Raw genomic sequence first — 22,790 nt, forward strand, 5'->3', positions numbered from 1 at the left:
ACATGGCAGGAGTTACTGTATGGTTTTAAATGTGGCTTTTGTCCTGCATCTCGCTAACACACTGTCAGCAGCGTCTCTAGTTTTGCCTATTTCTCTAGTGAGCCGACTGCAAGTTTTCACAAAGCGACACCATTAGAACTCCGTCATATGAAGAAGAAAAGTGTTTTGATGAAATGATCCATATTTAGACCCATAATTGATTTTCTTTATTGTTTATTTACAAAATATCTATTTTTATATATATATGGACCTCACTGTCCTCATGTGTCTACTGAACAACAATATAAATGAAACATGGTAAGTGTTGGTCCCATGTTTCCTGAGCTGAAATAAAATATCCCAGAATGTTTCCACACGTACAGAAAGCCTATTTCTATCAAATGTTGTGAAAAAATGTGTTTACATCCCTGTTTACATCCCTATCTTTGCCAAGATGATTCATCCACCTGTCAGTTGCAGCATATCCAGAAGCTGATTAAACAGCATGATCATTACACAGGTGCACCTTGTGCTGGGACAAGAAGAGGTCACTCTAAAATGTGCAATGTTGTCACACAACACAATGCCACAGATGTCTTAAGATTTTAGGGTGTGTGTAATTGGAACGCTGACTGCAGGAATGTCCACCAGAGCTGTTGCCAGAGAAATTAATATTAATTTCTCTACCATAAGCCGCCTCCAGCATCCTTTTAGAAAATTTGGCAGTACATCCAACTGACCTCACAACCACAAACCATGTGTAACCACACCAGCCCCGGATCTCAACATCAGGCATCTTCACCTGTGGGTTCTTCTGAGACCAACCACCAGGACAGCTGATGAAACTGAGGAGAATTTCTCTCTTTAGTGAAGCCCTTTCGTGGGAAAAACTTAATCTGATTGGCTGAGCCTGGCTCCCCAGTGGGTGGGCCTGGCTCATATGCCCTCCCAGGCACACCAATGGCTGCGCTCTTGCCCAGTATTCAAATCCATAGATTAGGGCCTAATTTATTTATTTCAATTGATTGATTTCCTTACATTAACTGAATAACATTTTTTAAATTGTTGCATGTTGTGTTTATATTTTAGGTCAGGCTGCTTGGTTTATGGCTCCGCGTGTTCAGCAGATAGACACTTGTTTTACATTTGTTGCCTTTTTGTTTTAAGCCTTCCCAAACCTTAACCTTTAACCTTTGAAATGTTCTGTTTACAAGGGTTTGGACTTCTGTTTCTGAGATTCATACACTCACACACACATATTTGATGCTTGATATATTACAAAAAGGATCTGTGTGAAACAGGTTCTCTGATGGTTAGTGTGTAATAATATTATACTTTTTATTGTTTTTTTTGGCTCATGAAGCTGCTTGTCCGTCATAGACAGAGGCCAGGCAGAACGCTGTGGGTTGGCAGGAAATGTGTGTGTGTGTGTGTGTGTGTGTGTGTGTGTGTGTGTGTGTGTGTGTGTGTGTGTGTGTGTGTGTGTGTGTGTGTGCGTGCGTGCATGTGTGTGTGTTGGCAGTAAGTACGTTAGGTCACATGACCCACCATTAACACAGTTCATTATGTATAAAGGTTATAAGCAGTTATGACACCTTTATGTCAAATAGTTAAAACATGCCACACACACAACGTGTGATGTAAAGTCCTATTTCCTATATAGTGCTCTACTTTAGGCCAGAGTCCTATTCCCTATATAGTGCACTACTTTAGGCCAGAGTCCTATTCCCTATATAGTGCACTACTTTAGGCCAGAGTCCTATTCCCTATATAGTGCACTACTTTAGGCCAGAGCTTCATAGGGGTGCTTTATAGGTTTCCAGCCAGGAGAAGTGCACTACATAAGGAATAGGGAAACATTGCAGATTGACTGACACTGTATCTTTGGCATGGGAATACAGTCCTTTATAACAGCATTCATATATCTCAGTAGGCCTCTCACTGTGTCAACTCTGTTCCTAGGAGCTGTGTGAGGTTATAACTGTTCAGAGACGCTGTATAGGAGACCTCTCACTGTGTCAACTCTGTTCCTAGGAGCTGTGTGAGGTTATAACTGTTCGGAGACGCTGTATAGGAGACCTCTCACTGTGTCAACTCTGTTCCTAGGAGCTGTGTGAGTTTATAACTGTTCAGAGACGCTGTATAGGAGACCACAGGTGCTGAAGTGTTCGTAGTGTTCATTTCCAGATGTTGAACCTCCAGCTCCGAGGCTTGTTGGTGGGTGTGATTGTTCTCTTAGGTCTCCAGACTTGTATCAGACCCCCAGATCTCCTCCAACGCAGCTGTTTCAGTCTCTCAGAAGCTTCTGTTTATTTAGTCCTTTAATAACATACTTACGAACAACAACCACAACAATATCCCATTAGTCAGCGGAGTTTGACGTTCTCTCTTTATCTTTCTTAGCGCTCACACAAACGTCACTAAAGCTGTCTCGCTCTGTTTCCTCTCTCTCTCCATCTCTCTCTGTCTCCCCATAGGTCCGTGAGATGTCTCATCAATCCTCATTGGCTGGTGATTTATTCCAGAGTTCCAAACCCATGTCCTACCCGGAGAAGCAGCTATTTGCGATAGCAACCCTGGGGGTCAGGGTCGGAGTATTTCTCAGCCCATGTGGGTAGTGACCTGTGAAGCCCCTCCCCCTGACTGGCTGCCAGCCATTCCCAGCGTCCGAGAGTCAAACAGGAAGTTGGCCTGCTGGCCTCCACTGAGCATGCCCAGACTGTCCGCCAGGGTTCCGCTGGGTGAGGAGCCGAGAAAAGGGTTCTGATTGGCTGCAGCGGCAGAAGCAGCCGCCATCTTGTCTGGGCTGGCAATGAGGCGGGGGGAGGGGGGGAAGGCGTAACCGTAGAGACCGTAAGGGGGGGAGTGGAGGCGGAGACTTCCATAACCCTGGTGGGCAGGGTTTTGTAGATAGCCAATCTGAGAAGGAGGGAGGGACATAGAGCAGAATCCTTCGCTGTCATAAGCTGACGGTCCTCGCGACGACGTAGGAGAGGGGAAAGGCTCGGGGAGGTTACTGTAGCGATGTAGGGGTGTGTGTGTCGGCCGGCTGCAGCTGTAGTCCGGGGGAGAGAGAGGCCACACCTGGAAGGGGGAGGAGCAAGGAGAGGAGGAGAGCAGGTGAGGCGATCCAACACCTCCATGGGGCCCCGGGGCTCCTGCAGAGTGACAGACACAGAGTAACATCAAAAAACTAAACTAATCAGTTCCATTTTACATTGACCTTTTATTCATTTAACAAACACTCTAATGCAGACCAACTTCCAGTCAACTAAGGTGATAGTCAGTCGGTACAACTAAGACCACATATCACAGTCAGTACAACTAAGACCACATATCACAGTCAGTACAACTAAGACCCAATATCACAGTCAGTACAACTAAGACCACATATCACAGTCATAGTCAGTACAACTAAGATCACATATCACAGTCATAGTCAGTACAACTAAGACCACATATCGCAGTCAGTCAGTACAACTAAGACCACATATCACAGTTATAGTCAGTACAACTAAGTCCACAAATCACAGTCAGTACAACTAAGACCACATATCACAGTCAGAGTCAGTACTACTAAGACCACATATCACAGTCATAGTCAGCACAACTAAGACCACATATCACAGTCAGTACAACTAAGACCACATATCACAGTCATAGTCAGTACAACTAAGACCACATATCACAGTCATAGTCAGCAAAACTAAGACCACATATCACAGTCATAGTCAGTACAACTAAGACCACATATCACAGTCATAGTCAGCACAACTAAGACCACATATCACAGTTAAGGTCAGTACAACTAAGACCACATATCACAGTCAGTACAACTAAGACCACATATCACAGTCATAGTCAGTACAACTAAGACCACATATCACAGTTATAGTCAGTACAACTAAGACCACATATCACAGTTAAGGTCAGTACAACTAAGACCACATATCACAGTCAGTGCAACTAAGACCACATATCACAGTCATAGTCAGTACAACTAAGACCACATATCACAGTTAAGGTCAGTACAACTAAGACCACATATCACAGTCATAGTCAGTACAACTAAGACCACATATCACAGTCATAGTCAGTACTACTAAGACCACATATCACAGTTAAGGTCAGTACAACTAAGACCACATATCACAGTCAGTACAACTAAGACCACATATCACAGTCATAGTCAGTACAACTAAGACCACATATCACAGTCATAGTCAGCACAACTAAGACCACATATCACAGTTAAGGTCAGTACAACTAAGACCACATATCACAGTCATAGTCAGTACAACTAAGACCACATATCACAGTTATAGTCAGTACAACTAAGACCACATATCACAGTCATAGTCAGTACAACTAAGACCACATATCACAGTTATAGTCAGTACAACTAAGACCACATATCACAGTTAAGGTCAGTACAACTAAGACAACATATCACAGTTAAGGTCAGTAAGACTAGTACAACAGAAAGGCCAGTCCAACAGTGAGACGAGAAATACAGTAAGACAACATCAAGATGAGTAGAACTGTAAGACAAGAGTAAAACCAGTTCAACATTAGGTTCAGTACAAAAGTAAGACCTGTACAACAATAAGATAACAGTAAGACCCGTACAACAGCAAGACCAGTACAACAGCAAGACAACAATAAGACCAGTACAACAGTCAGACCAGTACAACAGTAAGACCAGTACAACAGTAAGACCAGTACAACAGTCAGACCAGTACAACAGTAAGACAACGATAAGACAAGTACAATAATAAGACCAGTACAACAGTAAGACCAGTACAACAGTCAGACCAGTACAACAATAAGACCAGTACAACAGTAAGACCAGTACAATAATAAGACCAGTACAACAGTAAAGCCAGTACAACAGTAAGACAACAGTAAAACCAGTACAACAGTAAGATCAGTACAACAGCAAAACCAGTACAACAGTCAGACAACAGTAAGACCAGTACAACAGTAAGACAACAGTAAGAACAGTACAACAGTAAGATCAGTACAACAGAAAGACCAGTACAACAGTAAGACAACAGTAACACCAGTACAACAGTCAGACAACAGTAAGACCAGTACAACAGACAGATCAGTACAACAATAAGACCAGTACAACAGTAACACCAGTACAACAGTAAGACCAGTACAACAGTAAGACAACAGTAACACCAGTACAACAGTCAGACAACAGTAAGACCAGTACAACAGTAAGACAACAGTAAGAACAGTACAACAGTAAGATCAGTACAACAGACAGATCAGTACAACAATAAGACCAGTACAACAGTAACACCAGTACAACAGGAAGAACAGTACAACAGTAAGACCAGTACAACAGGAAGAACAGTACAACAGTCAGACCAGCAAAATAGTAAGACCAGTACAACAGTAACACCAGTACAACAGTAAGACCAGTACAACAGTAAGACAACAGTAAGACCAGTACAACAGTCAGACCAGTACAACGGAAAGAACAGTACAACAGTAAGACAACAGTAACACCAGTACAACAGTCAGACAACAGTAAGACCAGTACAACAGTAATACAACAGTAAGAACAGTACAACAGTCAGACCCGTACAACAGTAAGACAACAGTAACACCAGAACAACAGTAGGACAACAGTCAGACCAGTACAACAGTCAGACCAGTACAATAGGAAGAACAGTACAACAGTGAGACCAGTACAACAGCAAGACCAGTACAACAACAAGACCAGTACAACAGGAAGAACAGTATAACAGTAAGACCAGTACAACAGGAAGAACAGTACAACAGTCAGACCAGCAAAATAGTAAGACCAGTACAGCAGTAAGACCAGTACAACAGCAAGACCAGTACAACAGTCAGACCAGTACAACAGCAAGACTGGTACAACAGTCAGACCAGTACAACAATAGACCAGTAAAACAGTCAGACAACAGTAAGACCAGTACAACAGTAATACAACAGTAAGAACAGTACAACAGTCAGACCCGTACACAGTAAGACAACAGTAACACCAGTACAACAATAGTCAGACCAGCAAAATAGTAAGACCAGTACAACAGTAAGACCAGTACAACAGCAAGACCAGTACAACAGTCAGACCAGTACAACAGCAAGACTGGTACAACAGTCAGATCAGTACAACAATAGACCAGTACAACAGTAAGACAACAGTCAGACCAGTACAACAATAGACCAGTACAACAGTAAGACAACAGTCAGACCAGTACAACAGTAAGACCAGTACAACAATAGACCAGTACAACAGTAAGACAACAGTCAGACCAGTACAACGGTAAGACCAGTACAACAGTAAGACAACAGTCAGACCAGTACAACAGTCAGACCAGTACAACAGCAAGACTGGTACAACAGTCAGACCAGTACAACAATAGACCAGTACAACAGTAAGACAACAGTCAGACCAGTACAACAGTAAGACCAGTACAACAGTAAGACCAGTACAACAGTAAGACAACAGTCAGACCAGTACAACAGTAAGACCAGCACAATAGTAAAACCAGTACAACAGTCAGACCAGTACAACAATAGACCAGTACAACAGTAAGACAACAGTCAGACCAGTACAACAGTAAGACCAGTACAACAGTAAGACCAGTACAACAGTAAGACAACAGTCAGACCAGTACAACAGTAAGACCAGCACAATAGTAACACCAGTACAACAGTCAGAGCAGTACAACATTAAGACCAGTACAACAGTAAGACAACAGTCAGACCAGAACAACAGTCAGACCAGTAAAACAGTTAGACAAATACAACAGTCAGACCACTAACAAGAGGAAGTTGTTAATATTTTTTTGTTACGTTAGGTTGGAGGATTCTTGTTTCAATAGAGGTTTTAAGAAACCGTGTCTTACCTTGCTTAATTCCAGAGATGTCTTCAAATGTCAGGGATCTTAGAGACGGACGCCAGAAAGCGTAGGATTCTACTAGAGCCTCCAGACCCATCCTGGAACACACAGTTAAATACTGTATATTATACAATAAGTTATACTGTTTATTAAACACACAGTTACAGACTGTATATTATACACACAGTTATATACAGTAAATTATACACACAGTTGCATAATGTAATCTATACACACAGTAATATATACTGTATATTATACACACAGTTACATACTGTATATTATACACACAGTAATATATACTGTATATTATACACACAGTTACATACTGTATACTATACACACAGTAATATATACTGTATATTATTCACACAGTAATATACAGTAAATCATACACACAGTTACATAATGTCTTCTATACACACAGTAATATATACTGTATATTATGCACACAGTTATATACTGTATATTATACAATAAGTTATACTGTATATTAAACATACTGTAAATTATACACGCAGTTACATACTGTATATTACACACACAGTTATTTACTGTATATTATACACACAGTTACATACTGTATATTAGGCACACAGTAATGCTCTATATTATACAATAATGTATACTGTATATTATTCACACAGTTACATACTGTATATTATACATACAGTTATATACTGTATATTAAACAATAAGTAATACTGTATATTATACACACGGTTACATACTGTATATTATACATACAGTTATGCTGTATATTATACACACAGTAATATACTGTATATTATACACAGTTATATAGTGTATATTATACAATAAATTATACTGTATATTAAACACACAGTTACATACTGTATATTAAACACAGTCATACTGTATATTAAACACACAGTTACATACTGTATATTATACACACAGTTATACTGTATATTATACACACAGTAATATACTGTATATTATACACACAGTTATATACTGTATATTAAACACAGTTATACAGTATATTAAACACACAGTTACATACTGTATATTATACACACAGTTATACTGTATATTATACACACAGTTATACTGTTTATTATACACACAGTTACATACTGTATATAATATGCTACACCTGTCAGGTGGGTGGATTATCTGTCAGGTGGATGGATTATCTGTCAAGTGGGTGGATTATCTGTTAGGTGGATGGATTATCTGTCAAGTGGGTGGATTATCTGTTAGGTGGATGGATTATCTGTTAGGAGGGTGGATTGTCTGTTAGGTGGGTGGATTATCTGTTAGGTGGGTGGATTATCTGTCAGGTGGGTGGATTATCTGTTAGGTGGGTGGATTATCTATCAAGTGGGTGGATTATCTGTCAAGTGGATGGATTATCTGTCAGGTGGGTGGATTATCTGTCAGGTGGATGGATTATCTGTCAAGTGGGTGGATTATCTGTCAAATGGATGGACTATCTGTCAGGTGGGTGGATTTCTGTCAGGTGGGTGGATTATCTGTTAGGTGGGTGGATTATCTGTTAGGTGGATGTATTATCTGTTAGGTGGATGGATTATCTGTTAGGTGGATGGATTATCTGTTAGGTGGGTGGATTATTTTGGCAAATGAGAAATGCTGTCCAACAGGGATATAACATCTGTTCACAACATATGAGAGAAAAACGTTTTTTGTGTGTATGGAACATTTCTGGGATCTTTTATTTCAGCTCATTAAACATGAGACCAAATCTTTACATGGTGGGTTGATATTTTAGTTCAGTATATATTATACACACACACACACACACACACACACACACACACACACACACACACACACACACACACACACACACACACACACACACACACACACACACACACACACGCACACGCACACGCACACGCACACGCACACACACACACACTACACAAAGATACACTACATGACCAAATGTATATGGAGACCTGCTTATCGATAATCTCATTCCAAAATCATGGGTATTAATATGGAGTTGATCCCCCCTTTGCTGCTATAACAGCCTCCGCTATTCTGGGAAGGCTTTCCACTAGATGTTGGAACGTTGCTGTGGGGACTTGCTTCCATTCAGCCACAAGAGTATTAGTGAGGTCGGGCACTGATGCTGGCTCACAGTTGGTGTTCCAATTCATCCCAAATGTGTTCGATGGGGTTGAGGTCAGGGCTCTGTGCAGACCAGTCCAGTCATGTTCTTCCACACCGATCTTGAAAAAACATTTCTGTAAGGTCCTCGCTTTGTACACAGGGGCATTGTCATGATGAAACAGGAAAGGGTCTTCCCCGAACTGTTGCCACAGATTTGGAAGCATAGAATCGTCTAGAATGTCATTGTATGCTGTAGAATTAAGATTTCCCTTCACTGGAACTAAGGGGCCTAGCCAGAACCATGAAAAGAAGCCCCAGACCATTATTTTTCCTCCACCAAACTTCAGGCAGGTAGGGTTGTCTTGGCCAGATTCGTCTTTTGGACTCCCAGATGGAGAAGCGTGATTCCTCACTCTAGAGAACGCATTTCCTCTGCTCCAGAGTCCAATGGTGGTGATCTTTACACCTCTCCAGCCGAGGCTTGGCATTGTGCATGGTGATCTTAGGCTTGGAACCCAATTTCATGAAGCTCCGAACAAACAGTTATTGTGCTGACGTTGCTTCCAGAGGCAGTTTGGAACTCAGTAGTGAGTGTTGCAACCGAGGACAGACGGTTTTTACGTGCTACGTGCTTCAGCACACGGTGGTCCCGTTCTGTGAGCTTGTGTGGCCTACCACTTCACGGCTGAGCCGTTGTTGCTCCTAGACGTTTCCACTTCACAAAAACACAGCGTACAGTTGACTGGGGCAGCTCTATAGCAGAGCAGTAATTTGACGAACTGACTTGTTGAAAAGGTGTGTGGATGAACGGGTGTGGATGAAATAGACGAATCCACTCATTTGAAAGGTTATCCACATACTTTTGGCTATGTAGTGTATATCTAATATTATAAACTGGGTGTTTCAGGACCGGGAATACTGATTGTCTGACAAAACATGTATTTTTACAACTCTAATTACGTAAGTAACCAGTTTATAATAGCAATAAGGCACATTAGGGGTTTGTGATATATGCCCAATATAACACAGCTAAGAGCTGTATCCAGGCACTCCGCATTGCGTTGTGCATAAGAACAGATATACAGTATCTTCACAAACTAAGCAGTTTTCATATTCTTTTGACACTCATTTCAAATGAAATATATCTAAAAATGTTAAAAACACTCAACCATATTTGGATATGTTAGAAGTGTGTTTTTATGTAAACATATTTGTTGTTTTAATGCTGCTAATGTTGTTTATATTAATATTCCTGTAGCTTTATGAGAATGTGATGTTATATGATGGTGTTATAAATATAATGGTTTAAATATGATTTTGTTGGGAGGGGGGCAATTATTATTATGGATTTAAAAAATGTCTCTCTCTCTGAACGTCTCTGAATGTCTGATAGATAGAAAATACAATGAAAGCCTACTGTTAAAGGAAACCAGGTTTTGGTCAAGTTCTTGGTGCTGTTGAAATTAAGAAGGGCCCCTGGACCAGTGGAAACGAAATGGCCGCATTACATGAAACATCTACAACCATATTCTACAGTGGGTATGGGGTTCTTTTCTGCTCGTCACTTTGCGATGCCAAACCCACTGGTGTGCGTGGCAAAATAACTCTATTTTCATGTCATCCAACAAATGTAAACGCCTGTAGTTTGCTAAACGGCATTGGAGCTTGGATTGGAACTGGTGCTTTGGTCAGATGACACGAAAATAGAGCTCTTTGGCCACGCACACCAGTGGTTGGTTTGGCATCGAAATGAGAAGGCATGAGCAGAAAATAACCCAATACCTACTGTAAAATGTGGACCTGTGATGTAATGCGGCTATTCCACTGGTCCCGGGGCCCTTGTTAAGGTCAATGGCTTCAAGAACTTTACCCGGTAACAGGAGATTTTAACCAAAAACCTGGTTTCCTCTGCCAGGAGGCTGAAACTTGGACGCAAGTGGATCTTCCTGCAAGACAGTAACCCCAAGCAGACATCAAAATCCATAAGGAAATTGTTAATTGGCCACAAAATCAACATTTTGCAGAGGCCATCTCAGTCTCCGGACTTGAAACCCATTAAACAGCTATGGTTTAAATTGAAAAGGTCAGTCCATAAGCCAAAGACAAAGGATATCAAGGATCTGGAAGGAGTCTGTATAGAGGAATGGTCTAAGATCCCAATGTGTCCTCCAACTCATAAAACATTTTATAAAAAGTCTCAGCGTCGTTATCCTCAAGGTGAGGTATTGAAAGAAACCAGTGGTGTTAATAATTTTAACCCCTACCTTTTTTAAAAATTGTTTTTCTTTTACTTTGTCTCTTTCTCTGAGCATTTGTATTAGCATATAATTATATAATTTCACAATTTTTTGGGCCATTCAACATAGCTCAGTATTTGTGTTATTTATTTTATACACTTATTTTGCTCATCTTTATCAAGGGCGTCAATAATTATGGACCTCGATGTATATACACAGTACCAGTCAAAAGTTTGGATCACACTCATTCAAGGGTATTTCTTTATTTTTACTATTTTCTACATTGTAGAATAATAGTGAAGACATCAGAACTGTAAAATAACACATATGGAATCATGTAGTAACCAAAAAAGTGTTAAACAAACCTAAACATATTTTAGATTCTTCAAAGTAGCCACCCTTTTCCTTGATGACAGCTTTGCACACTATTGGCATTATCTCAACCAGCTTCACCTAGAATGCTTTTCCAACCCTCTTGAAGGAGTTCCCACATATGCTGAGCACTTGTTGGCTGCTTTTTCTTCACTCTGCGGTCCAACTCATCCCAAACCATCTCAATTGGGTTGAGGTGGGGTGATTGTGGAGGCCAGGTCATCTGATGCAGCACTCCATCACTTTCCTTCTTGGTCAAATAGTCCTTACACAGCCTGGAGGTGTGTTGGGTCATTGTCCTGTTGAAAAACAAATCATAGTCCCACTAAGCGCAAACCAGATGGGATGATGTATCGCTGCAGAATGCTGTGGTAGCCATGCTGGTTAAGTGTGCCTTGAATTCGAAATAAATCACTGACAGTGTAACCAGCAAAGCACCATTACACCACCACCTCCATGCTTCACAGTGGGAACCACACATGCGGAGATCATCCGCATGTGTGGTCAAAAAGACACAGTGGTTGGAACCAAATATCTAAAATGTGGATTCACCAGACCAAAGGAATGATTTCCTCTGGTCTAATGTCCATTGCTCGTATTTCTTGCCCCAAGCAAGTCTCCTCTTCTTATTGGTGTCCTTTAGTAGTGGTTTCTTTGCAGCAAATTGACCCTGAAGGTCTGATTCACACAGTCTCCTCTGAACAGTTGATGTTGAGATGTGTCTGTTACTTGAACTCTGTGAAGCATTTACATATTAGCAGTAACTCAAATTAACTTATCCTCTGCATCAGAGGTAACTCTGGGTCTCATGAGAGTCAGTTTCATCATAGCTCGATGTTTCTTGCGACTGCATTTGAAGAAACTTTCAAAGTTCTTGAAATGATCTATATTGATTGACCTTCATGTCTTAAAGTAATGATGGACTGTCATTTCTCTTTGCTTATTTGAGCTGTTCTTACCATAATATGGACTTGTCTTTTACCAATTAGGGCTATCTTCTGTATACCACCCCTACCTTGTCACAACACAACTGATTGGCTCAAACACATTAAGAAAGAAAGAAATTCCACAAATGAACCTTCAACAAGGCACACTTGTTAATAGAAATACATTCTAGGTGACTACCTAATGAAGCTGGCTGAGAGAATGAAAAGAGTGTGCAAAGCTGTCCTCAAGGCAAAGGGTGGCTACTTTGAAGAATCTCAAATATAAAACATATTCTGATTTGTTTACAATATAGAAAACAGTAAAAAGAAAGAAAGAAAGAAAGAAAGAAAGAAAGAAAGAAAGAAAGAAAGAAAGAAAGAAAGAAAGAAAGAAGAAAATCCCTGGAATGAGTAGGTGTCTCCAAACTTTTGACTGGTACAGTATATACACACAACCCATGCCCTGTCTCTGTAACTATCCAGTAATGTGTAGAGGAACTCACCGGTTTCTGCCTGAGTCTCTGAAGCCTTTAGCAAATGGGTTCCTGTCAATCTTCAACCTGGTGATCTGAAGACAACAACAACAACCACAACATCAGACCATCAACAACAACACAAGCAACACAACCATATTAGGATATTGTCAGATTCCCTCAAACATCAGTTACAAAAAGGATTGGTCTGGGAATTATCTGTACATCCTTCTCCTGTTTGTAAACATTACAGTAGAGAAGGATTGGTCAGAAGAGACCTGTAGAGACCAGTAGAGACCAAAGGAGACCAGTAGAGACCAGAAAGTCCAGTAGAGACCAGTAGACCAAAAGAGACCAGTAAAGACCAGAAGAGACCAGCAGAGACCAGTAGAGACCAAAATAGACCAGTAAGGGTTTTGAAGTTTAAAATAAATCCCAAAGTGCCATGGTAAAGGGTGTCAATTGATCTCAGTAGAGTACAAAAGTGACCAGCAGAGACCATTAGAGATCAGTAGAGGCCATTAGAGACCGGTTGAGACCAGTATAGATCAGAAGAGACCAGTAGAGACCAAAATGTCCACTGTGTGAGCTCCATCAGCCTCGTTCCACACTGCCCCTTAGAACCTTACAACTCTCTTGCCCTCTCCCTCTCTCTCTCTGAATTCAATTCAAAGGGGCTTTATTGGCATGGGAAACATATGTTTACATTGTGTGCTGTGTGTGTGTGCTGTGTTTTACATTTCTCTCTCTCTCTTTCCTCTCTCTCCCTCTCTCTTTCTTTCTTTCTTTCTTTCTTTCTCTTTCTCCCTCTTTCCCTCTCTCTCTATTTTCTTTCTTTCTCTTTCTCCCTCTTTCCTCTCTCTCTCTCTCTCTCTCTCTGTCCCTCTCCCTCTCCCTCTCTCTCTCTCTCTCTCTCTCTCTCTCTCTCTCTCGTTCTTTCTCTTTCTCTCTCTTTCCTCTCTCTCTCTCTCTGTCGCTCTCCCTCTGTCTCTCTCTCTGTCCCTCTCTCTGACCACCAAGGGGGATATTTAACAGTATGTTTCTCTTGTTCTTTCTACAGTCAAAGCCTGATCCCATGCCACTCCCTTTGCTGTGTTCTCTGAGCTGTATGACGACCGAAGGTTAGGTTAGGGTTGTTTGTTCGTTCTAGTACGGTCGTCTGAATGTTGTGTGAATGTTACCTGCTGGTTCTGGTGGGTGATGACAGTGTAGAGGGTAGTGGTTGTCTGAATATTATCTAAATGTTGTGTGAATGTTAGGTGATTATAGTTTAAACATTATATGGAGGTTACCTGTTGGTTCTGGTAGACAGTGAGGTGACAATGGTATAGAAGTTAGTGTATGGTTGTCTGAAAGACCCAGTGCAGTCGAAAACATGATGTTTCCCAGTGCAGTCGAAAACATGATGTTTCCCAGTGCAGTCAAAAACATGATGTTTCCCAGTGCAGTCAAAAACACGATGTTTCCCAGTGCAGTCAAAAACATGATGTTTCCCAGTGCAGTCAAAAACACGATGTTTCCCAGTGCAGTCAAAAACACGATGTTTCCCAGTGCAGTCAAAAACATGATGTTTCCCAGTGCAGTCAAAAACATGATGTTTCCCAGTGCAGTCAAAAACACGATGTTTCCCAGTGCAGTCAAAAACATGATGTTTCCCAGTGCAGTCAAAAACATGATGTTTCCCAGTGCAGTCAAAAACATGTTGTTTCCCAGTGCAGTCAAAAACACGTTGTTTCCCAGTGCAGTCAAAAACATGATGTTTCCCAGTGCAGTCAAAAACATGATGTTTCCCAGTGCAGTCAAAAACACGATGTTTCCCAGTGCAGTCAAAAACATGATGTTTCCCAGTGCAGTCAAAAACATTATGTTTCCCAGTGCAGTCAAAAACATGTTGTTTCCCAGTGCAGTCAAAAACACGTTGTTTCCCAGTGCAGTCAAAAACATGATGTTTCCCAGTGCAGTCAAAAACATGATGTTTCCCAGTGCAGTCAATAACATGATGTTTCCCAGTGCAGTCAAAAACATGATGTTTCCCAGTGCAGTCAAAAACATGATGTTTCCCAGTGCAGTCGAAAACATGATGTTTCCCAGTGCAGTCAAAAACACGTTGTTTCCCAGTGCAGTCAAAAACATGATGTTTCCCAGTGCAGTCAAAAACATGATGTTTCCCAGTGCAGTCAAAAACACGTTGTTTCCCAGTGCAGTCAAAAACATGATGTTTCCCAGTGCAGTCAAAAACATGATGTTTCCCAGTGCAGTCAAAAACACGTTGTTTCCCAGTGCAGTCAAAAACATGATGTTTCCCAGTGCAGTCAAAAACATGATGTTTCCCAGTGCAGTCAAAAACATGATGTTTCCCAGTGCAGTCAAAAACATGTTGTTTCCCAGTGCAGTCAAAAACATGATGTTTCCCAGTGCAGTCAAAAACATGATGTTTCCCAGTGCAGTCAAAAACACGATATTTCCCAGTGCAGTCAAAAACATGATGTTTCCCAGTGCAGTCAAAAACACGATGTTTCCCAGTGCAGTCAAAAACATGATGTTTCCCAGTGCAGTCAAAAACATGATGTTTCCCAGTGCAGTCTGCCATCTGCCTGGTACAGTTGAAACTGGGTTTTATCCGTGAAGGGCTCACTTCTCCAGCGGACCAGTGGTCATCGAAAGTGAGCATTTGCCCACTGAAGTCAGTTACAACGCCGAATTGCAATCAGGTCAAGACCCTGGTGAGGATGACAAGCATGCAGATGAGCTTCCCTGAGACAATTTCTGACAGTTTGTGCAGAAATTCTTCAGTTGTGCAAACCCACAGTTTCATCAGCTGTCTGGGTGGCTCGTCTCAGACCATCCTGGAGGTGAAGACGCTGGACGTGGAGGCCCTAGGGTGGCATGGTTACACGTGTTCCGAGGTTGTGAGGCCGGCTAGACGTACTACTAATTTTTTTCAAACACAGTTGGAGGTGGCTTATGGTAGAGAAATTAACATTCAATTATCTGGCGACAGCTCTGGTGGATAATCCTGCAGTCAGCATGCCAATTGCATGCTCCATCAAAACTTGAGACATAGGTGGCCTTTTATTGCCCGCAGCACAAGGCACACCTGTGTAATGATCATGCTGTTTAAATGAGCTTCTTGGTGTGCCATACCTGTCAGGTAGATAGATTATCTTGGCAACGGAGAAATTCTCTCTAACAGGGATCTAACATTTCTGCACAAAATTTTTGAGAAATAATATTTTTGTGTGCATGGAAAATGTCTTTGTTCTTTTTCTCAGCTCATGAATCATGGGACCAACACTTTACATGTTGAGTTTATATTTATGTCTGTATTTATATTTTCACACTATGATGTTGGAATAATACTGCGAAGTTGTGAAAATTATGATAATGCCTTTTAGTGTAAGAGCTGTTTGAAAAGACCGCCTGAAATCTCCTCCTGTTTTAGGTGGGATGGAGTTTTTGCCAACCATGGTGACATCACCATGCAGTAAATTAGATATTAGACCAATAAGAAAGACAGTTACAAACCTCTCTGACAATAACAGCAAATGTTACGTTTCCCATCCCCACTTAAACCCCTCCCAGGCAGTCCTAGCAAAATTCATGCTTCAGAAAATTGCTCTTTTCTAGGACTCTATTTTGTTTATTTTTACCATTTGAATTGAAAACAATCACAGTATGGTACCATGTTACCCAGAAAGGATTTGATATTGAGATAAAAATGGCTGCATTGGACCTTTAAGGCTCGGATATGGTTGTTTAGACTTTAGAGGTTGTGTGAATGTTGTGTAAAGGTTACCTGTTGGTTCTGGTATGGCTGTGTGAATGTTGTGTAAAGGTTACCTGTTGGTTCTGGTATGGCTGTGCGAATGTTGTGTAAAGGTTACCTGCTGGTTCTGGTATAGCTGTGTGAATGTTGTGTAAAGGTTACCTGTTGGTTCTGGTATCGCTGTGTGAATGTTGTGTAAAGGTTACCTGTTGGTTCTGGTATGGCTGTGTGAATGTTGTGTAAAAAGGTTACCTGTTGGTTCTGGTATGGCTGTGTGAATGTTGTGTAAAGGTTACCTGTTGGTTCTGGTATGGCTGTGTGAATGTTGTGTAAAGGTTACCTGTTGGTTCTGGTATGGCTGTGTGAATGTTGTGTAAAGGTTACCTGTTGGTTCTGGTATGGTTGTGTGAATGTTGTGTAAAGGTTACCTGTTGGTTCTGGTATGCGGTGACAGTGGTGAAGGTGGTCTCTGGGAAGCTGAGTGTTCTGGTTCCGTCTCCCTGGGGAACGGCTCTAACATGAGACAGCTCCTCGCCACGCTCCTTATGAATCACATGCACACGTGGCTGGTACTTATGCATGGAGTGGAGAATGATCTGAACACACACACAGCACACACACAGCACACACACAGCACACACACAGCACACACACAACACACACACAGCACCCACCCAGCACACACACAACACACAGCACACACACAACACACAACACACACACACGGCACAAACAAACACACACACACAGCACGCACACAGCACACATACGGCACACACACAACACACACACACAGCACGGTTAGGGCATCATTATACCGCAGAAGAACTACACAATTACACATGAATGGAATTACCTGCTATTCTCTCACATCATAAAACACAGACGCATACTTGCACATACACACTCACGTAGGCATGCACGTACACACACAGAAACACACACACACACACAGAAACACACACACACACAGACACAGAAACACACAAACAGTTCCTCTTGAACGGCCAATCACAGTTTAGTCCAGCCTGAGGGTTTCCGTCTGTTTATAGCTCACAGTTGACAATGATTTTTAAAATACTCCAATGAACTAAACTAAACTTCTGGGGGAAATGTGATCTATTTCCTCTGATAACAATCAAGACATGACCTCAATAAACACGATCCTTCCATTCAGAATATTTACAATTTCTGTCCTTTTATCAAACACAACATCTTCTGTATATCTAAAAGTAAACATGTTATAGAATATTAAACTTCAAGCACAATTTCAGATTCCTTCTTTTGAAATCCCCTTTCCTCAAGTTTTTCCAGTTTAAAGTCACTTCATACAAATAGCATTCTGATCAAGATTTACCAGTAGCTCATAAATCAATCAATCAGTCAACATATCCATCAATCAGTCAATATATCCATCATTCCATCCACCAAATGAAGTAGATTTAGTCCAAGTAATAATACAGTCATCATAATGTTGCGTGTTGCATATATAAAAATCTATAATAAATAGGTAACTTACATGTCCCTGGTCATCCAGTTCGTTATTGGTCAGTTTGAGTTTGTCGAAGCTGATCACCTGACGCATCCACGTTTCACCGGAAGCCGGAGAGTCGGGGTGGATGTATACACGCGGCGGCACTGGGGAGTCCGCATTTCCCGCGACCATCCACTTGGAGCTGTGGTACACGTACCTGCACACACACAGAGAAAAAGAGAAATAACATCAACACTGTGTTTTGTGTTCATTTTATTGGAGCATTTGTTATTTGACCGTCAGGACTGGGAGGTTTGCTGTCCAAAAGGCGTTTCTTCCCAAACCGCACAAGGACAAATCGCTGACTGACAGACCGTTCCCAACCGCCATTTGTTCCGCTTTGTTCCCAGTTCACCAGACACAAACGATTACAACTTTAATAAACCTCTCAAGGTTTTTATGCTATAATATCAAAGAAACCAAGACGCCTTTCTAGCCTAGCATAGTTAATCTATATGTAAACGTTTGCAGAAATACCTGCAATAGTATAGGTTATCAGAAAGGGATTTGGCATAGGCTAATTCCTGACCTGTAGCAGCAGTATAATGTGTTGTCCACGGGGTTGTTATGCCTATATTAGTTGTATAGTTTAGGCCTATATAATAGCTATTTTTGTGTTATATTCCTAACCTGTATCGTTTGTTGTCCACGGGGATAATGTCCATGGTAATGTAGTACAGCTGGTGGGGGTCCAGACCCGAGATCTTCACGCGCATAGCGGGGAACATCCGTCTGCACCGGGAGGTGAGAGAGACAAGAAATAGAGTCACATTAAAATACATAAAATATGAAGCTTACTAAATATTTCGATTAGTCGCCCTACACTGCCTGTGGAAAGAGATGCAACATAGTCAGTTTGGTCGTTTTTACAATTGTTCAGATTTATTTTTTTTCGTGCCATGAAATATTAATTTCTCACACATTGATATAAATATCAGCACCTTAGCCTAATATATGATTATGCTTGGTAGACCTATAGGCTACGACAGAATTGTCGAAAATATTATTTCAACAGTACAATAGTACCTTATAACATTATAATAAAACATGATTGTTATTATTATTATTATATTTAGTCAAAGGTGGTTTTGTGTAATTTTGCGTAAACTTTTCATAAACAATTCTGTTCGCAGTATTTCCCTTCTCATTAAACCATTTTGTTTTGTTTCTGATCAATCCGGTTAAATCAAACAAATTGTGATTAGACGGTAAATATTCTTTACATTTCTGTTAAGACACTTAATAATCCTTGCGTCATAACTGCAACATTGAAGGACCGGTTAATTTGAAACATGTTTAAATAAAAAATAATAACCCTTTTCCGTCACAGCAGAAAGCTCATGTAAAATAGCTGCACATTGTTTAAAGTTCAAGACAAAGGCTTGTCGTCCTCTTCTTCATTGACTGTTTCTTTAGCCTCTGTGTTACCGTGTCGTTTCTCTCACCTGCCAGCCTTCGTGATTATCATCTCTGTACCGATCTCGTGAAACCGTTTCCACAGGTCGGAGCCCTGCAAGTCCACGCGCATCTCCTCTCCGGGAACCGTTACTGTTACCGGTGGCGCGCGCTGGGCTTGGGCCTCTGGGTGGGGGCTTTCCAACAGCACGTCACAGCTCTCCACTACGGAAAGACAGTTCGGGTCAGTCACGAGCAACAAAGTATTGTTTTAATGTAGTAGTTTGGTAAAGGCTAGTATCCTAGTACGGGCTAGTAGTGACTGCAGTGGTTCTAAAGTATAGTCGTGTGTGTGTGTGTGTGTGTGTGTGTGTGTGTGTGTGTGTGTGTGTGTGTGTGTGTGTGTGTGTGTGTGTGTGTGTGTGTGTGTGTGTGTGTGTGTTTAGGTGCGTGCGTGTGTGTTTAGGTGCGTGTGAGTCATTGCCCCATCAGTTACAATAATCATGGCTCTGTTCATCGCCAAACGGGCCGTGTCTGTTCCGCTCCACTAGAGTCACAAGGCCTGACCAGCCCTGACTAGACTGGACCAGCCCTGACTAGACTGGACCAGACCTGACTAGACTGGACCAGACCTGACTAGACTGGACCAGACCTGACTAGACTGGACCAGACCTGACTAGACTGGACCAGACCTGACTAGACTGGACCATTTGTGTTGCTGTCAAAATGGGTGTTCAGGCCGCAGACAATATAACAATATATGTTCTGTATTGGTCAGCCCACAACCAGACAGGCGTAAATGTAAGAAACTATAGCGCTACGGTTAAATATTCTTTTAGGACCATATTTTCTCTCCTGTTATGTTATCATCTATTATCACGGTGAGGCCAAAGACAAATTACCATCCTTTGATTGACAATTAAATTATATTATATTTTATTTTAGTCAATTGTATGAATAGGCTATTATAACGTTTGTGTCATGGAAAGGTCTCCCAGCCTGTTAAAAGAGATCTGACATTGGGACTCCCTGGATAAATAACGGTCAAATAGAAATACATATTATATTCATATAGAATACAGTAATATATAATAATAATAAGTAATATATAAGGACTATCGAATCACAGTCAGCACAGTGCAACACCCAGGCTTAACCACACTGAAGAAAAACAGAAACAGTTAGGCTGATATGGAATAGTTTGGATTATATTTTTTATTAATTTACAATAGAACAGTTTGTTGTGTTTCTGTGTTTTTAACGCGAGTCTAAACCCCGTTCATATAACGGCCCTCATCCGAGGCCATCTTCCTGCCGGTAATAGCTAATTGGCGTGTTTATGATTGTAACAAGACTCGTAAAGCGGCTGATTAGTCACGTGCACAGCCGTTCTATTTACTCGACCAATAACCGGATATTATATAATATCTCTACAATAGAGCGGCAAACATACATTGTAACATTGTAATGCATGTTTCAAATGCTCTGTGTTTCTGAACCCAGATAAATGTATTAGGCCCTTACTCTGTGCATTTGATTCTGTAAATAATCTGTAATTATGTTCAAGTTTAGACTATATTTATAACAGTATTTGTATTTATTGTTGTTATTATTATTAGGATATTTGTATAGCCTACTTGGTTATTGCAGGTAATCGATTTTATTTTTAATTAATTCTAGTGGTAATTTAGTTAATGTCAATCATTTGGTTCATACAATCATTGTCTTATTGTAAAGGCTATGCAGTAATAAACAACCACCACCCACAACAACAACAACAACGAGCAATAAAAACAGGTCAACAAGAAAAACTAGATTAGATTTATCCGGTAAGTAACAGGATAGGCCTACATCAGTTTCGCCTGCGTATGAGTCGCTGTTAGAATAGTTGTAGCCTCATATGTAATTATTAAATGTTCCGTTTAGTGTGCATTTTTCTAGGGAGTGGTGGTGAATATATTTTAAGTCGTCTTCGGTGTCACCACTCCATGGTAACAGTCTTTACTTACGCGAGCCGTCACTAACGCACTCTATCTCACTGCCCCGGTCGCTGGCGCGGTTGCACGCCCTCTCCTCTCTCTCCCCTCCGTTACTGGGCAGCTCCAACACCTCCGTGACCTCCTCGAGAAAGCACACCCTAGTGTCGTCCTCCCCGAGCTTCCGTCTCTTCTCCGACCCGATCAGAGCTTCCACCGAGAACGCGTGCGCCTTGACGCTCAGAGTGCACGGGGAGCGTCGCTTCTCTGCCATTCCACCAACCGTCCGACCAGGGAGAGGCGCAGGAAAGGAAATAAGGAAAAAGTCACTCTAAACAGAAGTGAAATGAAGTGAAAAGTTCACCCCAAGGGCCTCCACCGTAATAGCGGACGCTCCTCTCTCTCCTTGAGCTACGGCCCGTTCAGGACTGACTTTGGGGCACCGCACATACCGTCCTAGTGACCAAATACACACACTCTCACTCTCACTCTCTCTCTCTCTCTCTCTCTCTCTCTCTCTCTCTCTCTCTCTCCAACTGGACGCAGCTATGAGACGTTAGCTGCAAGTGAAATAGACCTTCTGATGTGTGTGAGCTGAGCGCATGCGGACCGCAGTGGCCCCAGTTTTAGAAAGTGTAAATAATCTGAGGGCTGCTGTAGGGCTGGGCTGTCAGCTGTCAATTATTCTGCCTCCCGTCCAATTGAGCCCTGATCTCACCGAAGTCCCACCTCCTCGAGCTGTCCGGTGTTAAATGGTGAAGGGGGCTCGTGAATGAATCATGGCCCCGGTGCAGAGCGCGTATTCTCACACCACCGCCCAACATGCTCTGCATGTTTTGTCAACCCCCCCGCAAGGGAGCCCCCTGAGGCAGACAGACACAATAACCACCGGACAGTGTTATTACACCTTAATATCCCTCTTCTAGAGAAACCAAATCAAATTGACTTAAAATGTATTTGTCACATTCAACAGGTGTAGACTACTTCTGAGCCCTTTCTCAACGATGCGGAGTTAAGGTGGACTCAGCGAAATGATGTCGCCACTAGCAGCACGCATGTGCACAGGTTCCCGCCACAGTGTTACAGCATGGTAGTCAAATGGACCAGTATGCTGTTTACTTTCTGCGTGTACATCATATCGTTGA

The 22,790-nt window shown here is 41.6% G+C and overlaps 1 protein-coding gene across 1 annotated transcript; it reads right to left on the bottom strand.

Moving 5' to 3' along the window:
* Positions 1-1,434: 1,434 nt before the first annotated feature.
* tbx18 (T-box transcription factor 18) lies at positions 1,435-22,244 on the bottom strand. The gene is made up of 8 exons (XM_036984537.1): positions 21,679-22,244; positions 19,720-19,894; positions 18,905-19,006; positions 18,260-18,431; positions 17,169-17,336; positions 13,005-13,069; positions 6,867-6,958; positions 1,435-3,137 (listed from the first exon to the last, which is right to left on the bottom strand). Exons 1-8 carry the CDS (start codon positions 21,917-21,919, stop codon positions 2,581-2,583), a joined length of 1,572 nt encoding a protein of 523 aa, XP_036840432.1. The 5' UTR covers positions 21,920-22,244; the 3' UTR covers positions 1,435-2,580.
* Between the last annotated feature and the right edge of the window lie 546 nt (positions 22,245-22,790).

The sequence above is a fragment of the Oncorhynchus mykiss genome, chromosome 8, assembly GCF_013265735.2.
Source record: "Oncorhynchus mykiss isolate Arlee chromosome 8, USDA_OmykA_1.1, whole genome shotgun sequence".
In the NCBI taxonomy this organism is placed as follows: Eukaryota; Metazoa; Chordata; class Actinopteri; order Salmoniformes; family Salmonidae; genus Oncorhynchus; species Oncorhynchus mykiss.